Raw genomic sequence first — 21,215 nt, 5'->3', positions numbered from 1 at the left:
CCATTAAACTATATCAGGATATTTAGATGTAGAAAGAACTTTCTCAGTGATAGTGCTAGCAAGCGGCAGAGCTGGGAGTTGAAACCAGGCTGTCTGATCCCAGAGCCTAAGGTCTAACCACTACCTAATAGTGTTTCTCATAATACAAGGCAAGTTTTTGCTTAGAACTTTCTGTATTGAATTTCAGCTATAACTTATTAAGATTTGTGAGTCAATGACAATTAGAAGGAAAGTTCCTTAACATGGAAGAGAATTTCTGTTCCAAACTATCAGTTAACATTAAAACTTGTTGGGAGGATACTAGCAGCATCTCAGTGAAATCAGGAAAAAATTGTTAACTTCAGAAAAAAAAATTGTTAATTTTTAACTTTTTGTTAAAAAAATTCTGTATTTTCACAATTATTATTTAATACCATGAAAGTTCTAGCTGTTGCAATAAAATACCTAGCAGTAAACAGCAAGAAATATGAAGGAAAGTAGAAAACTATAAGGCATGTAAACTATTTGATTAAAAAAAGAGACCTGGCACTTCCCTGGCGGCGCAGTGGTTGAGAGTCCGCCTGCCGATGCAGGGGACACGGTTTCGTGCCTGGTCCGGGAAGATCCCACATGCCATGGAGCAGCTGGGCCCGTGAGCCATGGCCACTGAGCCTGCGCGTCTGGAACCTGTGCTCCGCAACAGGAGAGGCCACAACAGTGAGAGACCTGTAGTGTTTTGGGATGTGAATTTTTTGAAATGTATTTAAAAATGTCATTTCTCCCCAAATCAATCTACAGATTTTATTTTATCCAGTCAAACACCAGGGTACTTAATTTTGAGAAATGACAAAATTAATTTGGGAGAATGTCTTAAATTTTTATTTATTTGTTTGTTTATTTGTTTGTTTATTTAGGGCTGTGTTGGGTCTTCGCTGTTGCGCATGGGCTTTCTCTAGTTGCAGTGAGCAGGGGCTACTCTTTGTTGTGGTGCGCGGTCTTCTCATTGTGGTGGCTTCTCTTGTTGCAGAGCACGGGCTCTAGGCACGCGGGCTTCAGTAGTTGTGGCACGTGGGCTCGGCAGTTGTGGCGCACAGGCTCAGCTGTGGTGCATGGGCTTAGTTGCTCCGCAGCATGTGGGATCTTCCGGACCAGGGCTCGAACCTGTGTCCCCTGCATTGGCAGGTGGATTCTTAACCACTGGGCCATCAGGGAAGCCCTTACATTTTTTTGAAAGAGAATAATGTTTGGTGGCACTGGGAAGAAGCTCTGGATCTGTTTGATGTTAGAATGCACTACAAAGCTCTAACAGTTACAGGAGTTCAGGACTGCCATGGGAGTAGAACTGGATTCGGTAGAACAAAAGAAGTTCAAAAACAGTTTCAAGTGCATATGTAAGTATTCAGACAATAAGGGCATCTGACATGGGTGGGAGAAAGGACAGATTATCCAATAAGCGCATCTCTTTCAAACTGAAAGTTATAACCCAAGTGTGTGTCATGAAATCAGTTTAGTGGATCTTGATAGTTTTAAAAAATAGAAGAGAAAACGTTTGCTGTCACATGATAATGAGAAGTATTGTTTTATGGGACTTCTGTTTTTGTTTTTCCTAGATTCACGTGTGTTGGATTATGACGTAAAATGTGTTCCTTAATATGGATCATGGTTTAAAAAGTTTGAAAACCATTGCAATAAATAGTGTGTTGATAAATGGCTAATCATTTAGAGGAAGCCATTCAAGAAGGATATAAAATACAGACTAAATAAAAGGCAGCACTAAACTATTTCAGCTAAGCAAAGAATTAGAATAGTAGTAATAAGAATCATTTAATAAAGGAGAGTTCAAAGCAAATATGTGAAGCAAAGTATACAGAGCCTTAGCATAAGAGCAGATAATGAAAATACGTTAATATTAAATGTATATACCTCAAACCAAAGCCATTAAGTAAAAACTGTTAGAAGTTCAAAAGTAAATGATAGAAATACAATGGAAAAATTAAAAAGATTTTTAAACTTACAAATACCATTAATATAGTAAAAATATAAGATATATAAATAAAATTAAATATAAAGGATATTGAATGTTACCTATCCCCAAATATATATGTTTTTGATACTTGTAAAAAAAAAAATCAACCCCATCACTTACTTTGCACAGAGATTTTCTATTATGTAAAAAAGAAACTGACTTATTTCCTTCTGTGTTTTTAGAGGACTATTTTAATAAAGGGAAAAATGAGTCTGAGGACAGTAAGCTTCGCTTTGAAACTTACCAGTTGATATGGCAGCAGATGAAATCTGAAACTGAGGTGAATACTTTTTTTTAATAGCTTAACATTTCCTTAATATCATAAATCTCATATTTGTTCCTTCCCATTTTCCTTTCTACCAATTTATAAGAGTGTTGATGAGATATATGTAATCTTGGTTAAGCGTAATCTGTATATCCTAAAAAAAAATAAAAAACCCTTATGTTTCAAGTATTAAGCATAGTTTCAGGTATTGGAACATATGTTTATAATTATCGCTGCTAATGCACAGGCCCTTTACATATTCTCACAGCTTTCAAATGGTGGCACTCCTTTAATTATCCACTCAGTTACACAAGTAAGAAATCAAGCTATTTGTAAACCACTTCATTCCCTCATCCTCATAATCAGTTACCATGTTCTTTATATTTCAGCCCTGAAAAGTTTCTCCACTGTAGCAGATTTGTAGATGTAGGGCCAACATTTTGAGGGAACCTGTTTTGTTCGACCAACCCAGGATTGTGTTTCCTGTTTTTTAATGCCTTTGGAGGGTTACGCGCTTTCCAGTTTGTTAGTGCTTCCCACCACTCTCTACTGCTTCACACCTGGCGACTTTGCCCCTTCGTGTATTCCTTGGAACGCTTGAAGCAATTTGGGTTTGTGATTTCTAGTTTAGGAAACCTAAATGGTCATAATAGAGTGTCATAGTCTCCTCTTAACTGATGTCCCTGCCTCTGATGTCACACCCTTCTGGTCTGTCATTAGTCCCTTTGCCACCATTGGCCAAATCCCATCAGGCAGATCCAGGCTACAGGGGTTTTCCAGCCCCACTACCAGTGCAGCCCCTCCAGTCCCCTCTAATCTGGCCTTCACAGTACTGCCAGATGAACCCTTCTTAACCTTGATTTAATCATGCCTCTGCTCCAGATCCCTTTAATGGTTCTCCCCACAGTACAAAATCTAAATCCTTTAACATCAAATATATATTGCCTTGGTATAGTCCCTTGAGTATTTGTCCAGCCTCATTCCTGGCCACTTCTCATGTTTTTATTCTTAGCTGTATCTGTGGTTCCCCAGATGTTTTGTGCTTTCTTCCTTGATTGCCTCCTCCACTCCCCATTCCTTCTTAACTTTCTTTGATCCACCATCACCTCCTGCATCACTTGCAGGAGCATCTAATTCTTTGGCTCAAATGTATCACCCGCTCAGCTTAAGGTGGATGATCCTACTCTTTGTTCCTGTATTATCATAGCACTCTATGCAATGTATTTCAATTTAATTGTAAGTGTTCTAGCTCAATTTTTTCATTTTTTTAGGGAAGAGACTCTTTCATTTGTAAGGTGGTTAGTAAATGTTTGTTGAATGAATAAATGAGATTCTTTAAGGAGGGAATTCAAAGCACTGCTCACTGGAGATTTAAGGAAAAACAGTTTTTAATTTCATCTATCTTATAATTATTTTACATGTGATCTTTGGAATTGAAATCATGACAGTTTTCTTTCCCAAACTTGGAAAGATGTATCAGATTACTGCTAAAAATAACTCATAAAGTTTTGTGGTTTTTTTTGTAGCGACTACAAGAGGAATTAAATAAAAGCCTGTTTGACAGTCTAATTGAATTTCTGCAGAAGTCTCATTCTGGGTTCCAGAAGAATTCAAGAGACTGGGGCTGTCAAATAAAACTCAGAGAAATTCCAACCGCTGCTCTTGTTCTAGGTACATATGTGTGTGTTTGTTTTTTGTGATAGTGGTTTTTTTCTTGAGAATAGTGGGAATCACCTGTTCTGATAAACTTGTTTTGTCTTTTTCATTTACAGAATTAAACCAACTTAAAGTTTGCATACTTCCAAAACCAATAAAAGTTCCTTATACTAACCATACATCTGTAAATTAAAAGAAATTGATCTAGGGTTAGTTAGAACCCTCCTCGCCTTTTTGTCAGAAAAATGAAGGGGAAATATATTTGTGTTACTCTTTCTTCCTTAGTTATTTGAATCTGAGATTTGAATTCAGTAATAAACTACCAGTATGTTGATAGATATAATTTTTATACTTTATCATATCTTCAATGAAATTACTCTATAACCTTAATTTTATTTCCCTGTGCTTATTTTTTCAATCTTGGATTGTTTTGTAATGTTGTATTAATATTAATGGTGTGAGGGGGGTTTGGATGAACTACACATAAGTTGCTTTCAGATTGCAGATTGTAAACGTTTTAGGTACTTAAGTATCCATCATTAATATCCCATTTTAACCAGACATCTGGATTGCATGATAATGGAAAAAATTTCTTTGGAATATTAGCACATTTTCTTCATTCCTTCTGAAAGGAAAGTTGGATTTATTTGGATTCCAAACATACTCTTCATTGTATTTCCAATTTGTTGTTTCTTCAAGGTTTTTATACTAGTGAGCTCTGAGATAAGAAATTAATTCTTTTGTTTAATACTGCCTCTAATACTGTTCATTACCTAAATCTTATTCCATATATTCAGGGCAATACTTCTCAAACCTTAGTGATACCTACAGATAACCTCCGGGGGATCTTAGTAAATAGAGATTTTTGTTAATAGGTCTAGGGTGGGGCTGGAAACTGCATTTCTGACAGGCTTCCAGGTAATGCCCATATTGCCAATCCCAGGATCCCTCTGAGTAACAAGACTCCAGGGAATGATTTTTATAATGCTGTGGACCAGCTTTTCAGTGCAGCCGGCCACTTAATTTCAAACCCCTTCCACTTATGGATGAGAAACTGAGGCCCAGTGATGGCTGGCTTGTACTGTTGAGTGCTGTGTTTCTCTCCCCCCAGGTTACAGCAATTGGAAGTAGAGTGGGGGAAACACAGTCAAGAGGGAGGGCCTGATAGATTGTTGTGAGATAACTGTTTAAATCCCTTCTCTGCCTGCTGTCATAAGGAGAAAAGAAGCTAATGGAAATCATAAGTTTCAAAGTCAGTGGTCTGAGGAGAACATTTTTCCAGTTGAAGACATTGTTGATTATCTTGTTTTCAATAGGCAAATCCATTGTTTTAAGGAACATAGTGTTAAATAACTAATAAAGTCTGTCAGTGAAAGACAAGAGAAGCCAATGTTTTATTAAACTCCCAAATTTGTTCAGTGATGCAGTATCACATTCCTAGACCACAATGCATGCTAAATACCATTTTGATATCTGTACTCAAAGAATACTTACACAGTTACACAGTTATACATTTTCTGTTTTCAAAAAGGTATATATGTCCATTTAAAAATAGCCGGCCTACATTTTTATTTGTCTCCTTGAAAAAAATTTGCTTACTGGTGGTCTGGATGATTCTGAACCTTTTTTTTTCCTTCCAAGCACCTGAAGTTTTTGTTGTTGTTGTTGAATTTTTGAATTTTATTTTATTTTTTTATACAGCAGGTTCTTATTAGTTACCCATTTTATACATATTAGTGTATACATGTCGATCCCAATCTCCCAGTTCATCCCACCACCACCCCCTCCCCGCCACTTTCCCCCCTTTGTGCCATACGTTTGTTCTCTGCATCTGTGTCTCTTATTTCTGCCCTGCAGACCGGTTCATCTGTACCATTTTTCTAGGTTCCACATATATGCGTTAAAATACGATATTACAAGCAGTTGAAGTTGTATAGTAGCAAGTCTCAAGCAGTTTCAAGATGTCTGCTGCTGGCACCAAAGCACTTTCTAAGCACCAAAGCACTTTCTAGAAGTCACAGATTGTGACATTAGGGGAGGTATCAGTGAATAGAATTTTTTCCAAAGTAGTGGGGAAATTTCCACTCAACTCTGATACCTGCATGCAGAGCATTAAAACTGATTTGTGGAAATGAGAACCAGGATTCAGTAAATACTTAAAGGACTTAAAGTTTTAATTTGTTTTTAGACTCTTCCCCTAGTATACACTTACCTTTTGTATTTACTACTAAGATCATTAGTAGAATTGATATTAATGATTGGATTCTTCTCAGTTGTTAAGTCAGGGTCACAGTAAAGCCCTTGGTTTTTTTTTGTTGTTTTTTTTTTTTGCGGTACACGGGCCTCTCACTGCTGTGGCCTCTCCCGTCGCGGAGCACAGGCTCCGGACGCGCAGGCTCAGCGGCCATGGCTCACGGGCCCAGCCGCTCCGTGGCATGTGAGATCTTCCCGGACCGGTGCACGAACCTGTGTCCCCTGCATCGGCAGGCGGACCCCCAACCACTGCGCTACCAGGGAAGCCCAAGGCCCTTGTTTTTGAATAATTATTTTAAAGAGCTCTTTATGAATTTGAAATTGCTTTTAAAATGTTTTCAAGGGTCAACTACACATCCCCAGTAGATTTTTTAAAGAAAAGTCGTGCTAAATACCTTTCCTGATAAGTACAGTGTGTGCCTCTATATCTATCTTTTTAATGGAGAGCTCTTCATTTATGCAGTATGTTTTCTTAGTTTCTATTATTAATCATGTTTTTAAAATATTTTAACTTATGAATTCACTTGACATGTTAAATGGTTTTTCTTGTTGTTAAATTATTAATGATAAAAATGATGGTGTAATACTGATTTATTATCCCGTAGGTGTGAATGTAACAGATCATGATTTAACGTTCAGAAGTCTAACAGAAGTCCTTCAGAATAATGTCACTCCATATGTAGTTTCATTGCAAGCTAAAGATTGTCCAGGTGAAGTATAAATGCTATAACAACCTTGATGAGATGTTACATATCTCTTCCGTCCATCCGTCTCTCTAGCTTTCTTTATCCTTTTTTATTTGCGGGAGGAGCATGGTACTACATTTTTGGCAGGATGAGGTTTAGTGCCTCCGGCGTAATCTTGACTGCAGTAGGACTCTCTGCCGCTTTAGTTTATTCTGGCCCCTCCCCCCACCAATCAGCTTCACCTCCAGTAATAGTCCAGGCACTCAACAAGATGTGTTCCTGAGCCCAGTAAAATTTTAATAAGTTGGAAGGTTTGGGACAGGGAGTTGAGAATTGAGGACTGCGGAGCTCTTATTTAGCCCAACAGAGAAGAGACTACATACATAGGCTCATACACAGCCTCAAATCATCTTATTATCCCACTTTGAAAGGCCACCCTGGTAAAAAGCAGTCCATTGCCAGAGCTAATCTTGGGTATCTGGAGCCATTAAATCATAAAGGATGTGGACACTAATAGAGTAAAATGTGCTTAGATTTGGGCTGATACAAGGGCTTTAAGTGCTTATATTTATGTTCATATTCATAAACTGTTTGGAATTAAGTAAAAGCCCTTAGGGCATCTTTAAAAATGACTATGAGGAAGAGTTGTAATCAGTAAAATAACTTATGTAAATAACACTGTTGATGTCTTCTTAGGGGTCTTAAAAACCTTTTGCTGTCCAGTGTAATTTAAATACATATTATTCCTAATATAATTTATAGTTTTCATGTTTGCACATTTGCTTAGGTAACACTTTTATTACAGACAATAAACATAAGCTTTGACCTAGTGTTAGTCTGAATGAATGAAATTAAAATATTAGGGAGAGGATACTAATGAACCTCAATAGTTAATATGTTAAATGTTACATTAGGTTAAGTGTAGAAAAACACATTCTACCCAAATAGTATAATATACTGATCAAGAAGTTTCAGGTGTTTTAGATGTGTTTTAAGGGGATATGCTTTCTTATGTTTTATGTTCTGCAGATGTGAAACATTTTTTGCAAAAGCTGGCCTCACAGTTGATGGACTGCAATGTAGACGTGCAATCCAAAGAGAAAGAAAGTGTTCAGGTCACCCAGAAAAAGATACATTATTCAATGGATTCTCTTTCCACTTGGTATATGAATGTCACACAGGTAAATGTAAACTGACAATTTTTAGCCAGGAAATTGGCATATGATTGAAGAGGTCTGGAATTATGGTAAACATAGTACTGTTTTGTTCTAATAAGCATACATTTATGCGGCACTAGCTGTTAATTTAATAGAAGCTACTTATTTTTCCTAAGGCTACTAGAATTTAGAAATTTTCTTTTATCAGTATGTAGCCTAATTCCTGGGAGGTGTTTAGGTTCTTACAAGGCCATTTTATTTGTGGGAGAATGTCATCTAATGACAAAACAGCATCAGGAATTTGTTCTGCTGCAGATTCTATCTCTGTCTTTATCTTTAATGTCTTTATCTTTAATATATTATCTCTTAGATTCAGTATTTACTTTTGTGCAGTAGAACCATGCTTTCAGTACCCACTGTCGACTTAGTTTGATGAGGAATGGTCATACACACACACACACACACACACACGCACGCACACATATATAATATATACGTAAATCTCCTTTGTTCCATGTTTAGAATTCTTGAGGAATAAATGCTCTGTAAGTAAAGTATGTTTAACAAGCAGATACATAAATAGAAGTCTCATTCTACCATGACAGTCTCTGGCGAATCTAAATAACCTAGATGATTCATGGATAACTGCACCATAAAACCACAGCCTTAGTTTATGACGCTGTGTAGTCAGATAGTATGGGAAAAGTTACTGTGGTGACATTTTCTGCAGAACATATTTGTGAAGTCATCATAAGTGAAGTTTATTTTGCTTTATATAGGGATTAAACTGGGTCTAATGCTTACCATAATATCTTAATTTGATCCACAGTTTTAGATTTTTCTAGAAATCAAATACTGCCTGCAATTTAGGTCAGAAATCTTTAAAAGATTGGGATTGGACCAGATGACATTTAAGATGCTTTTCAACTTGAAATTTCATAATAGTAGAGCAGCATGTAGTGTTATTCATTACAATTTTTAATGAAAAATACTGGTTCTAACTCTAAAGCAGAGCAAAATATAACATTGTACTAACAGAAAATCAATTTTGTAGAAAATACTCTCTTCTCCCCATGCTTTTCCTGTCATTTTCTCAGATAGCAGAAAATATAAATATTTCATATGAGTTATAGATTTTACTGAACTTTTTTCTTCTTGGTTATTATTCCCATGTCAGACATAGAAAGATTCTGCTAATAACTGTTGAAATGAATTTCTCTTTATTATGTGGGAGAAATAAAAGAAACAATGTTACTGTGAAATATGATGGAAGATATATCACCTTGTGGCATTATAACATTGTTTGGGTAGTAAAGTTTACTTTTAACTCCTTCTTTCCACAATGGCTTAAAAGAAGACTGACCCAAAAATGCCAAGAAAAAAGAGGACTCCTAGCCAATGGCAGTCTCCTCCTGTTGTGCTTATCTTAAAGGATATGGAAAGCTTCACCACAAAAGTACTCCAAGACTTTATAATTATCAGCAGGTAGATGGCATATCTTCTGGCTTTTTTCGCAAAATTCTTCTTATTAAGAAAACATACAACTTTACTCAAAAAGCAACTTTTTGCAGAGAAAATGAGTAGCAGTTTAACCCTCATTTTATTTATTTGTTTGTTTGTTTATTTATTTATTTTTGCGGTACGCAGGCCTCTCACTGTTGTGGCCTCTCCTGTTGTGGAGCACAGGCTCCGGACGCGCAGGCTGAGCAGCCATGGCTTACGGGCCCAGCAGCTCCGCGGCATGTGGGATCTTCCCGGCCCGGGGCACGAACCCGTGTCCCCTGCATCGGCAGGCGGACTCTCAACCACTGCACCACCAGGGAAGCCCTAACCCTCATTTTAATATTAATGGATTGAAACCAGGATGATTTCAAATTCCTTATAAAATTGAATGTTTGAACACCTCCTATACGATTTTCATTTGCTTTTTGATCCAAAAATGGAATCAAAAGTTAACCAGTTTTTAATTAGAATGATAAGGCAGTATAAAGTGTAGTTTCTCTCACCAGAATTGTCTGTTTCTTACTTGCCCACTAGATGGATAAACTACTCCAGGTTGAGATATTTTTGTCATGTCTTACTTTCTGATACCTGTCCACCCTTAGAAGCTCTGAGTTACATATGGCTCTACTGAGCAAGAATGTTTTTTTAAATAACATTATTTTATATGGTATTTCTAATGAGAAACTACTTTTATGATCTTATTGGATCTTCAAGGCAATCCTGTGAGACTTGGAATTGAAGTAAAAACCCTATTTTTTATCAATTTTATTTATTTATTTATTTATTTTTGGCTGTGTTGGGTCTCCGTTGCAGTGCACGGGCTTCTTATTGCGGTGGCTTCTCTTGTTGCGGAGCACGGGCTCTAGGCGCACAGGCTTCAGTAGTTGCAGCACACGGGCTCAGTAGTTGTGGCTCATGGGCTCTAGAGCACAGGCTCGGTAGTTGTGGCTCACGGACTTAGTTGCTCCGCGGCATGTGGGATCTTCCCAGACCAGGGATCGAACCCGTGTCCTCTGCAGTGGCAGGCGGATTCTCAACCAGTGTGCGACCAGGGAAGCCCTAAATAACTCTATTAAAAAACCCAGTGACGTGCTTTTCCCATGGCACATTTTTTACAATATAAATTAATTTGGTTTCTTCTGTATGTTAACTTGTTTAATAGTTACGGCTACATTTGCCTAAAGCTGTATTGTGTGGTAATCTACTACTAATAATTCCTACTTTGATAGTCTTCTTTTTCCCCATTTGAAACTAAGATTTCCAGATCCTAAGACTTTTCTTAGTGCTAACACTGAACTGATTAACATGCTAAAAAAAATGCACAATACAGGATAGTGACAGAAAAGCTGTGCTTTTTTGGAACTCAGACTTGTGACTACTTTTACCATCAAAAGTAAGAAAGAAGAACTTAAACAGTAAGGTAGTTCAAATACTTCAGTACTATGAAAGTAGAACTGCATACAGCTAGAATACTGAAAAGCAATAGCTAATAAGCGGGAACAAGCAAAATTATCAGCTACGATACAGAGGGCTCTGACCTACAATAGCCCTCAGGGATATTGATGTTTTACTCTGTGGAAGTCATTTATGTTCATATTGGTAATGCTAAGAGTAAATCATGTTCAATAAGTTTGAGTTAAGACTGTGGGGAAAGAATGTAATATTTTTTTAATGATGTCCATTAAAAATGTCTTACCTATTTGTAAGAAAAGTTTTCTAAAGCTTAGAATTATGTTATGCTGGGGTGACATAGTGTCTGTTAGAAACATCCATAAATAGAATAAGTTACCTTGAAAATTAGTGAGCTTCATGTTACTGAACTCTTAAAGCGTGGTCTAGATGTCTTAACTGTGAGGAAGGCTGTAGGTAGGGCTCAAACTTTGGGCGAGAGGATGAATAGCATCTAACGCCTCTTCTAACATTTGATTTTGTATAACCTTAGGGGGAAGCACTTGATCTCTCTGGACCACTATGTTCTTATTGCTAAAATGAGAGGATCTATTAATAGATTGATTTCAGAGCTAGAACGTCTGGGAAATAACTATTTCTATGTTACTGTAACAGGAAAATAAGTGACCTAAAAATTTTTATTATTTAGAATGATCTTCCTTAGCAATGTCTTATAAAGTAGGCCTGAAAATAAAGGTGGTCTTATTTTAAACCATGGTGTATTGAAATATATTTGCTGAAGACATTCCACTTTTGCATCTTCCTTTGAAAAACTAGTCAGCATCTACATGAATTTCCACTAATACTCATTTTTGGAATCGCCACGTCTCCTGTTGTCATCCATCGGTTGCTTCCTCATGCAGTATCATCTCTATTGTGTATAGAACTATTCCAGTCTTTGTCTTGCAAGGAGCACCTGACTACAGTACTTGATAAGGTAAAAAGAAAAAATTTTACCTGTGAAGTAGGATGAAAAGAAAACTGCCATGGACAGTTTATGAATGTTAGTGATAAATTTCTCAGTATGATATTGTATATATTCCTTCACATATTTTACTATTTTCATTTAATGATTTTCTCATGTATAGTATTGCCTCTTCACTTAAAATATAAGCTTTATGAAAAGAATGATCGTATCTTTCTATATCTACCTACCTATTTATCTATCAACCAGTCATTACTCAATAGAAACTTAAAGGTTTTTAAAATAAAATTTTACAGAATTTAATGACTTCCTAGTAACAATAACAATGTTTTCACCCTTACTTTTTTTTTTTTTTTTTTTTTTTTTTTGCGGTACACGGGCCTCTCACTGTTGTGGCCTCTCCCGTTGCGGAGCACAGGCTCCGGACGCGCAGGCTCAGTGGCCATGGCTCACAGGCCCAGCCGCTCCGCAGCATGTGGGATCTTCCCGGACCGGGGCACGAACCCGTGTCCCCCGCATCGGCAGGCGGACTCTCAACCACTGCGCCACCAGTGAAGCCCCACCCTTACATTTTATATTAAATGATTTGAAGTTTTTCATGGACTCTTTCCTGTCATACTGCTCGTGACAAAAAGTAAATACCAACGCCTTCCCAGACCTTACCTCTATGTTTCTACCTAAGTGGAAATACTGTTCTTCAGTATTGACCTTCCGTGAACTGTTGCTAAACTCACCTCCTTGAAGATGTCCTTTGTGCTGCTCTGTAAGGTAAACTAACGACCACCTTCCACTTATTTAGTAACCACTTCTGCATTTTTTTCCCTTAAAGGTGGTAGCCACTGACTTTAGGGAAATTTTTTCCAGCTACAGTACTTAAAGTTGCTACGTTGTTTCCAATTCAGTTGGCCTTTTATCACTCTGTTTCTGTTTGAAAAGCCTAGTATGACTTTTTGTTTTCAGATGTAAAATCTTCAGTGTAGGCCATTGAAAATTAGCTGAATAATGCAAATTCAGCTATTTAATATTTTTTAAATAGACACCTGTTCATTTGGGGTTTCTCATTCACCAGTACATAATGTGTTGTTGCTCTTCGTTAATGTGCATCAATATGGATAAAAAAGAAATCTAATAACAAGCATTGCCAAAGCCTACAGCTTCTTCAGTGGCTTCTGTTGGGAGAAAAGAGTTTGTATAGATGATATTTTTTAATAGATTTTTTTAAATTAGGAATTGAATGAAGGATGATGGATATCTGTGATTCTGAAGATACAGATGAATAGCTTCTTTTGTTGTCGTTACTGTTGTATACGTTTGTTTAAAATTTTGGTTGATATCTGACCTAAAAAAATCTAGCTCCTAGTATAGCTTTCATAGGTACTGTGTTTTGGTACCATTCGTTGCCTCATTATTTATACTTGATGTTTATGAAGAGGGAAGACTAACCAGGAAAATGTCCTGCCTCCCTTTTCTCTTTCAGCTACTTCTTACAACTCAGTTTCCGTTTAAACTAAGTGAAAAAGTGTTGCAGGTTCTGACCAACATCTTTTTGTATCATGATTTCTCAATCCAAAACTTTATAAAAGGACTTCAGGTAAGAAGACTAATGGGTTTGAAAATTCGCAAGCTGATCCTAAATAATTTGCATGTTATTTCAGACTGACTTTTTAGTGTGATAATTGGGCATTTTAAATGGCAAAATCTGAATAAGTAAGGTCAAGTTATATTATTCTAGATTCTATGATTCCTTTGTTACCTTGCAGCAACATGTAGAGAATACGTTAATTAGAATATCAAAAATGGAAAAAGACCTCTCCATTCCAGTGGTTCTTAACCATTTGGGGGTGAGGAGGAAGGGACCTTTATTTTTGAGAATCTGATGAATGCTAATGGACTTTCTACCTAGGAAATGCTATATATAAGGGGTCAGCAAACTTTTTCTCTAAAGGGCTGGATATTAAATATTTTTGGCTTTACATGCTACATGTGGTCTTTGTTGAATGTCTTGTTATTTTTTTAAAATAACCCTTTATAAAGGTATAAAAATAATTCATAGTTCCTGGGACATACAAAAATAGGCTATGGGCTCTAGTTTGCTGTGCCCTGCACATATGTGTGTGTGTTCATTTATATTTATTCCTATATATTGTGAATGGATTTTCACTAAAGTTTCATAAATTTCAAGAAGAAAATTCATGAACTTAGCTTCATAACACCTAATCTAAAAGAGGACTCCATTCTCCAGTTGTTTCAAAGATGATAGTATTTCCTTCTTTCGGCAACTACCTAAAATACCTTAGCAAAGTATAGTCGTGAACACATGCCGGTTGTCAGGTTTATGAAAACGTATGTATTAGTAACCTTCAGTACAAAAGTGCCATATGGTAATACCTCATGTTTGTGTAGTGCCTTGAAGATTATAAAATATTTCTCATACATGCTCTTCCTCTACATTAAACACTATAGTATTCTATTACATAAGAGTATTAGCTGTTATGGCTAATATGTGTCATTTTTTTCGACTTAGACTTTTTAAAAAGAGTATTTTAAAGCAAGAAAATATTATTTACCTTAGCAATATGTGAAATTAAATGAAATTGAGATGTAACTTTCTAATTTATTCCTCTCATTTATTTCATTTTACTCATTTGTTTATTTACTTATGAGTGTTTATCACGGGTCTACTTTAAGTCAAGCCCTAAGCTGAGCCCTGGAGATACAGAGGATAAAGAAATCTCTGTCTTCAAATTGCTTATTTAGTGAAGCAGGCAGACGAGTAGAATGGCAGTTACAGTTCTGAGTAGTCAGTGCTGTTAAAGAAACATGCCTGGGGGTCCATAGGAGAACAGAAGTGTATCCTAAGGAACAGGAGCTAGCTGGGTCAAAATTGGAAAGGCCACAGTAGAGGGAGAGAGCTCTGTTAGAGGGCTACTGCAGTTACCTAGATAAGATACAACAGGGGCGAAACAGGTAGTGATAGTGGGACTAGGGAGAAGGAAACAGATTTGAAGATGAGATAGAATCTTGTTACTCAGTGGATGATAGGGTGTGTAAGAGAGGAGCATCTTACAGACACACAGGTTCTAGCTTGGCAGATAGTTTGGAGGTTGGTACCCTTTATTAAGTGTACGTGTTAAAGTAAACAGCCAGTTTGTCAGAAAAGGATGAGTTTTTTTTTGGTTTTTTGGGGTTTTTTTTGCGGTACGCGGGCCTCTCATGAGTTTCTTTTTATGTATGGTAAATTTAGGGCATGTGGGATATAAAGATTTGGTACCCAGGAGAAAGATCTGGACTAGAAATATTTAGGATTTATCATTAAAAGGTGGTGGTTGAAGCTGTGTAATGAGGATGAAGTCACCTAGAGTGAGGAAAAGACCAAGAGTAGAGCCCTAAGGCAAGCTGACTGTATGAGTGAGCAATAGAAAAGGAGACTGAAAACAGTAAGGAAAACCAATAGAAGGGAGAGATCACTGAAGTTAAGGGAAAAAAATATATAAACTGTAGGCTCAAATACCATTGAGAAAGTGAGTGAAGAAAAGCATATTAACCAGATTACTGAACCTTTCTGTTTCTCAGTTTTCTCATCTGTAAAATGAAGGGATCTGATTAGATGATTTTATAGGTTCCTGATAATTTTTTTATGCTAGGCATTTTACTAAGTATTAACATTGCTTCATTAATATGTATTATTCTCAGTTTTGCACTTGGAGAAACAGAGGCTTAGGTTAAGTAGCTTGGCCAAGGTCACACAGCTGATAAGTGGCAGAGTCTTTAGACCCCATTTGTCTAGTTTTCCTAATCATCAGTGGGAAATATGTGTAAGCTTTTACTTCTGTAGAAGGTGCAGTAGGGCATATAATCATTCGGTATATGTTTGAGTCCTTCCCTTATTAGGTGGATATGTTAACCAACTTGTTAATTGACCCAAATATTGGGAACACACTTGTACCAAATAGTTAAGTATTACTGGGTTCTTGTCCTATCTATAACTCTACTGTAACTCATGTGACTTAGTCCCATTCCTCCTCCCCAGCAAGTCCGTTATCGTGTTTGGTTTTTACTTTTCTCATGTTTAAAAAGTAGTGTTAACATTGGAATAAATATTATCACATTAATGTAATTGGAAATATATAAGTAAGAAATAAGATCATGTTGATATGTGCAAAAATACTTCAGCACCTGGCATGAACAGTTGCTTTCTATTTTGTACTTGTTTCTAAGTTAGGCTGGCCCTTTGCCTTATAGCCTTATTTTGGAGGATGGACTATTTTGGACTGTTTTGGAGGATATCCTCTTGCCTTGGATATCTGGTCTTCAGCTCTACAGGCTCAGAAATTCATTATCAGTTTACCCAGGAAGGATCAAGCTCAAATACCTTAAGACTGATATATAAGCTAGCATGTTAATTTATTAATTTGTGTTGCAGAATGCTATTTTCCAGGGACCAGGATGTGTTTTGGCCACTATCTAGGGAACTGTCTCTGGTACAAGGTATCTGGAAAAACCAAACGGGTCATGAGAAGCTTGCTTAGATTCAGAGCTTTTAACACGTGGATAGTCTTGTAAAATATATCTTATACATTATGGTAGGTTCTGGAACATCAGTCACCCTTGTACTGCAGAGACGACAGCATTCTAGACTGGAATACATGTATCTACCAGATACTGTACCATCTTTTCCTCCATGAAATAAAACTGAATTTTAAAAGATACATTTTCTTTGGATGTCCCTCGTTTTTCCTATTGTTTTTTATCAGTAGGCAGAATTTCTGCTCTTGTAGCATTTTTATTTATTTAGCAGACCGGTGTTTACACTGATTCTAGATTGGTGTTTTCTTATGAGTATTTGAGCATCTGTTAGGCTATTAAGTCACACCGCAGTCACATGCCCACCACATTTACTGTTATTGTAAGTGAGTTGCTCCTGTAGATAGCTAAGTTATTTATATTAGTCTCTTTTAGTTTCTACTTCAGACATTACAATTTTCTGACCTTGTCGACAAAATTGGAGTCTTAAAATATTCAAAGTATAGAGCCATTTGTGCATTATTTGCATTGCTCTTGTGACATTATTAAATATATTAGTGCCATAAACATTTGTGCTGTTTAAAAAAAACCTTAAACTTGAGCAAACGTAGGGCAAAAGATGTACTGTCAAAATACAGCACATATATTTAATTTTCACATTTCTTTCAGCTTTCTCTATTAGAACATTTCTATTCCCAGCCCCTCAGTGTTCTGTGTTGTCATCTCCCAGAAGCCAAGAGAAGAATAAATGTTTTATCAGATAATCAATGTGAAAACATCCGACGTCTTCCATCGTTTAGGAGGTAAAAAAAAGAAGTACATATTTAACACATCTTATAAAAGAGTTTGGGGCAAAATAAGGGATCTCAGACCCAGTTATTTTTGAAGTGGGTAGAGGGAAAAATAACTTCGTTGTTTAGAGCAAAATAAAACACTTTTGTTTTTAATTGAGACATTTCTTTGTTGGATTTGAACACTTGGCATAAAGAAAAATATTTTTACAAGGGGACATAATTTGCAGGTTCTCCAGAGTTACTTTTTATAAATAGCATTTCCTGTTTCTGGAGTTTATGGCTTTTGTTTATTATTAGACCCCTAGACTGTGAAATGCAGCTGATTTAAGGAGTTAAAAATGACCATAAACCATGACTGTCATCTTGAACTTATGTTTGAGAAGAAATAAAAGAATGTGGCCACCAATCTACGTAGTTCATTTTTTCCATATACTATTCAAATATTTAGAATTCTAATTTTCTCTTTTTGTGTATGGGATGGTAAAAATTTTAGGTACGTGGAAAAGCAAGCTTCAGAAAAGCAAGTTGCACTGTTGACCAATGAGAGATTTTTGAAGGTAGGAACATGGATATATTTGTTTCAGTGTTATTCTCTTTTTCTTCTTCATGGAAAAGAACACGCACATAAAATTTATTGAGTTAATTTTATTTAAAAAAATTCGTACATCCTAATATGCTTTGCACAATGAAGTATTGGATCTTGATAATTGTATAGGAATGTGACTATTAAAGGTGACACAAAACTTCAATTTTAAAAGGAAGACTTTTTTTTTTAATCAAGTAATAAAACTGGAACATGAGGTTTCTCCTTGTAGTCTGTTTTGAAAACAGTTGCAGATCTCAGCTTTCTTTCCACACAGCAGTTTTGGAATCTGTATGTGGTCTCATTTTAGTGTTCTTGTAAAGGCTGTCATAAATAAAAACACATAGAAGCCATGCAGCTTAGAGACCCACTGCTAAGTGGGTATTGATTTGATTTGAAAAAAATGTCATTGCATATTGATAATATAGGGCCGGGAAAGAAGTAATGAGCTTAGAAAATGATGAGTTAGCCATACAACATAGGGAATATCAAAAGAGGGAGTTTTTTTTTTTTCCTTCTAAAATAAGTAATACTTGGACATGGTATATAATTCAAAAGGCAAAGTTAATATACAGTGAAAAGACTCCCTTCCCCCTTTGTTCTCCAACTACCCACTTACCCTCCCTGGATACAGCCAGTGTTACTAGTTTCTTATGTATTATTCTGGAGATATTCTCCACATATACAAGTAATTATATATATTTTGGGGATTTACTCCTCTGTCTTACAGAAGATAAGTATATATGCTATTCTGTACCTTGTTTTGTTTTGCACTTAATCTTGGAAATCATTTTATATCAGTACTAAAGAGTGGCATTGTATTATTATTTTTTTAGATTACCTTTTTTTGTTGTGATATAGTTGATATACAATATTATATAAGTTTCAGGTATACACCATACAGTGATTCACAATTTTTAAAGGCTATACTCCATTTATAGTTATTATAAAATATTGGCCATATTCCCTGTGTTGTACAAACATATCCTTGTAGCTTATTTATTTTATACATAGTAGTTTGTACCTCTTAATCCCCTACCCCTGTCCTGCCCCTACCCCCTACCCTTGCCCTACTGGTAACCGTATCTGTGAGTCTGTTTCTTTTTTGTTATATTCACGAGTTTGTTTTATTTTTTAGATTCTACATAAGTGATATCATACAGTATTTGTCTTTGTCAGACATATTTCACTCAGCATAATACCCTCCAAGTCGATCCATGTTGTTGCAAATGGTAAAATTTCATTCTTACGGCTGAGTAGTATTCCCACTGTATATATATTCACCACGTCTTCTTTATCCAGTCATCTGTTGATGGACACTTAGGTGCCAATATATTGGCAATTGTAAATAATGCTGCTATGAACATTGGGTGCATGTATCTTTTCAAATTAGTGTTTTTGGTTTTTTCCAATATATATCCAGGAGTGGTATTGCTGGGTCATATGGTAGTTCTATTTTTAGTTTTTTGAGAACCCTGCATACTGCTTTCCACAGTGGCTGAACCAATTTACATTCCCACCAACAGTGTACAAGAGGGTTAGCTTTTCTCCACATCCTTGCCAACATTTGTTATTTGTGTTCTTTTTGATGATAGACATTCTGATGGGTGTGAGGTGATATCTCATTGTGGTTTTGATTTTCATTTTCTGGATGATTAGCAATGTTGAGCGTCTTTGCATGTGCCTGTTGGCCACCTGCATTTCCTCTTTGGAAAAATGTGTATTCAGTTCTGCCCATTTTTTAATCAGGTTGTTTGTTTTTTGAAGTTGAGTTATGTGAGTTGTTTATATATGCTGGATATTAATCCCTTATCAATAATATAATTTGCAAATATTTACTCCCATTCAGTAAATTGTCTTTTTATTTTGTTGATGGTTTCCTTTGCTGTGCAAAAGATTTTAAGTTTAATTAGGTCCCATTTGTTTATTCTTGCTTTTGTTTCCTTTGCCTTAGGAGACAGATCCAAACAAATATTGCTGCGAATTGTCAGTGTTCTGCCTACGTTTTCTTCTAGGAGTTTTATGGGTTTCAGTCTTACATTTAGGCCTTTAATCCATTTTGAGTTTATTTTTGTATGTGGTGTTATAGAATGTTCTAATTTTATTCTTTTACATGTAGTTGTGAGAGTGGCATCCTATTTTATTGAATGAATTTACCTTCATTTATTTAACAAGTCCCTTACAATTAGAATGCATAATGTCACACTTATTTTCATACTCTTTATAACTTTTTAAGGAAAAAGTTATTAGAAAATGTAATAAAATTAAGATGAGATTGAAGTTAAGCCCTAGTGCTCTGTGGGTTTTACTGATACAAACAATTTTCAAATTTTAAATAAAAGAATATTAGTTCCTAGAGGGCATGTTTTCTATATAGGTAAATACTAATTTACCTCCTTTGTTTTTTTTAATAAATTGATTGATTTTGGGCTGCATTGGGTCTTCATTGCTGCACGCAGCAAATTATGGCATACATAATTACAGTGGAGAGTGGCTTTTATTAAATGTTATTTCTGAGGTAGAGTCCACACTGAGCCATCATATAGAATCACTTCTAGATTGGGTTTAATCATCACTTTAATAATCTCTGTAATCTTTTCAGAGCAGTATAGGAAGTCTTCAAACCCTAATGTAGGTTATTTCAGTAGAGAAGAAACTTAAGAACCAGTGGGAGAGGATGTGTGCATGTTTATTGAGTTTTTCAAGATTAGGTAGATTAGCTCTGTGCTGAGTCAGCTAGTTGCCAAGTGCATTTCCTGCTAGAACTTTCTGTCAAGAGTATTTTCAGAAGCCAGGAATAGATTTTTTTAAATTAATTTATTTTATTTATTTATTTTTGGCTGTGTTGGGTCTTCATTGCTGCTCAGGCTTTCTCTAGTTGCGGTGAGGAGGGGCTACTCTTTGTTGGGTGCATGGGCTCCTCATTGCGGTGGCTTCTCTTGTTACAGAGCCCGGGCTCTAGGCACGTGGGCTTCAGTAGTTGTGGTGCGCAGGCTCTAGAGCGCAGGCTCAGTAGTTGTGGCGCACGGGCTTAGTTGCTCCATGGCATGTGGGATCTTCTTGGAACAGGGCTCAAACCCGTGTCCCCTGCATTGGCAGGCGGATTCTTAACCACTGTGCCACCAGGGAAGTCCTAAGGAATAGATTTTTAAAGAGTACCTTTAACCATTGAGATAACAAAGGGAGAGAATGTCTAGGCTGGTCTGTTACAGAAATAGCCTGACATTTAGCTTTGCTTTTCAGTAACTTTTTGTGTATTTTCTAAGCATTTATTTATACTGTGCTGGTATTTGTTGCACTTACCGGCCCTGTTTGTTATTATCCTTGCTGTATTCATTTTGGGATCGCATATTTAATCATTTACAGGCGTATTTTCCTGAGACTTACATAGTAAGAAATATGAAGGAGCACAAAG

The 21,215-nt window shown here is 36.3% G+C and overlaps 1 protein-coding gene across 5 annotated transcripts in view; it reads left to right on the top strand.

Annotated features, from left to right (window-relative positions):
* The window catches only part of ORC3 (origin recognition complex subunit 3), a 61,452-nt gene that overhangs the window by 4,861 nt on the left and 35,376 nt on the right, over positions 1-21,215 (top strand). For 4 of the 5 annotated variants that reach the window (XM_082633612.1, XM_082633614.1, XM_082633616.1 and 1 more), the window contains exons 3-11: positions 2,188-2,285; positions 3,797-3,941; positions 6,785-6,889; positions 7,895-8,046; positions 9,377-9,507; positions 11,752-11,911; positions 13,377-13,490; positions 17,093-17,226; positions 17,711-17,774. In XM_082633612.1, the coding sequence (XP_082489738.1) occupies positions 2,188-2,285; positions 3,797-3,941; positions 6,785-6,889; positions 7,895-8,046; positions 9,377-9,507; positions 11,752-11,911; positions 13,377-13,490; positions 17,093-17,226; positions 17,711-17,774 (1,103 nt within the window). The remainder of the gene's footprint in view (positions 1-2,187; positions 2,286-3,796; positions 3,942-6,784; positions 6,890-7,894; positions 8,047-9,376; positions 9,508-11,751; positions 11,912-13,376; positions 13,491-17,092; positions 17,227-17,710; positions 17,775-21,215) is intronic. The other variant, XM_082633613.1, reaches the window with a different exon arrangement.

This window comes from Mesoplodon mirus (genome assembly GCF_964341445.2).
Source record: "Mesoplodon mirus genome assembly, chromosome: 10".
Lineage (NCBI taxonomy): Eukaryota > Metazoa > Chordata > Mammalia > Artiodactyla > Ziphiidae > Mesoplodon > Mesoplodon mirus.
Note: the sequence above shows the minus strand (reverse complement) of the source record. Positions and strands in the feature narration are given on the sequence as shown.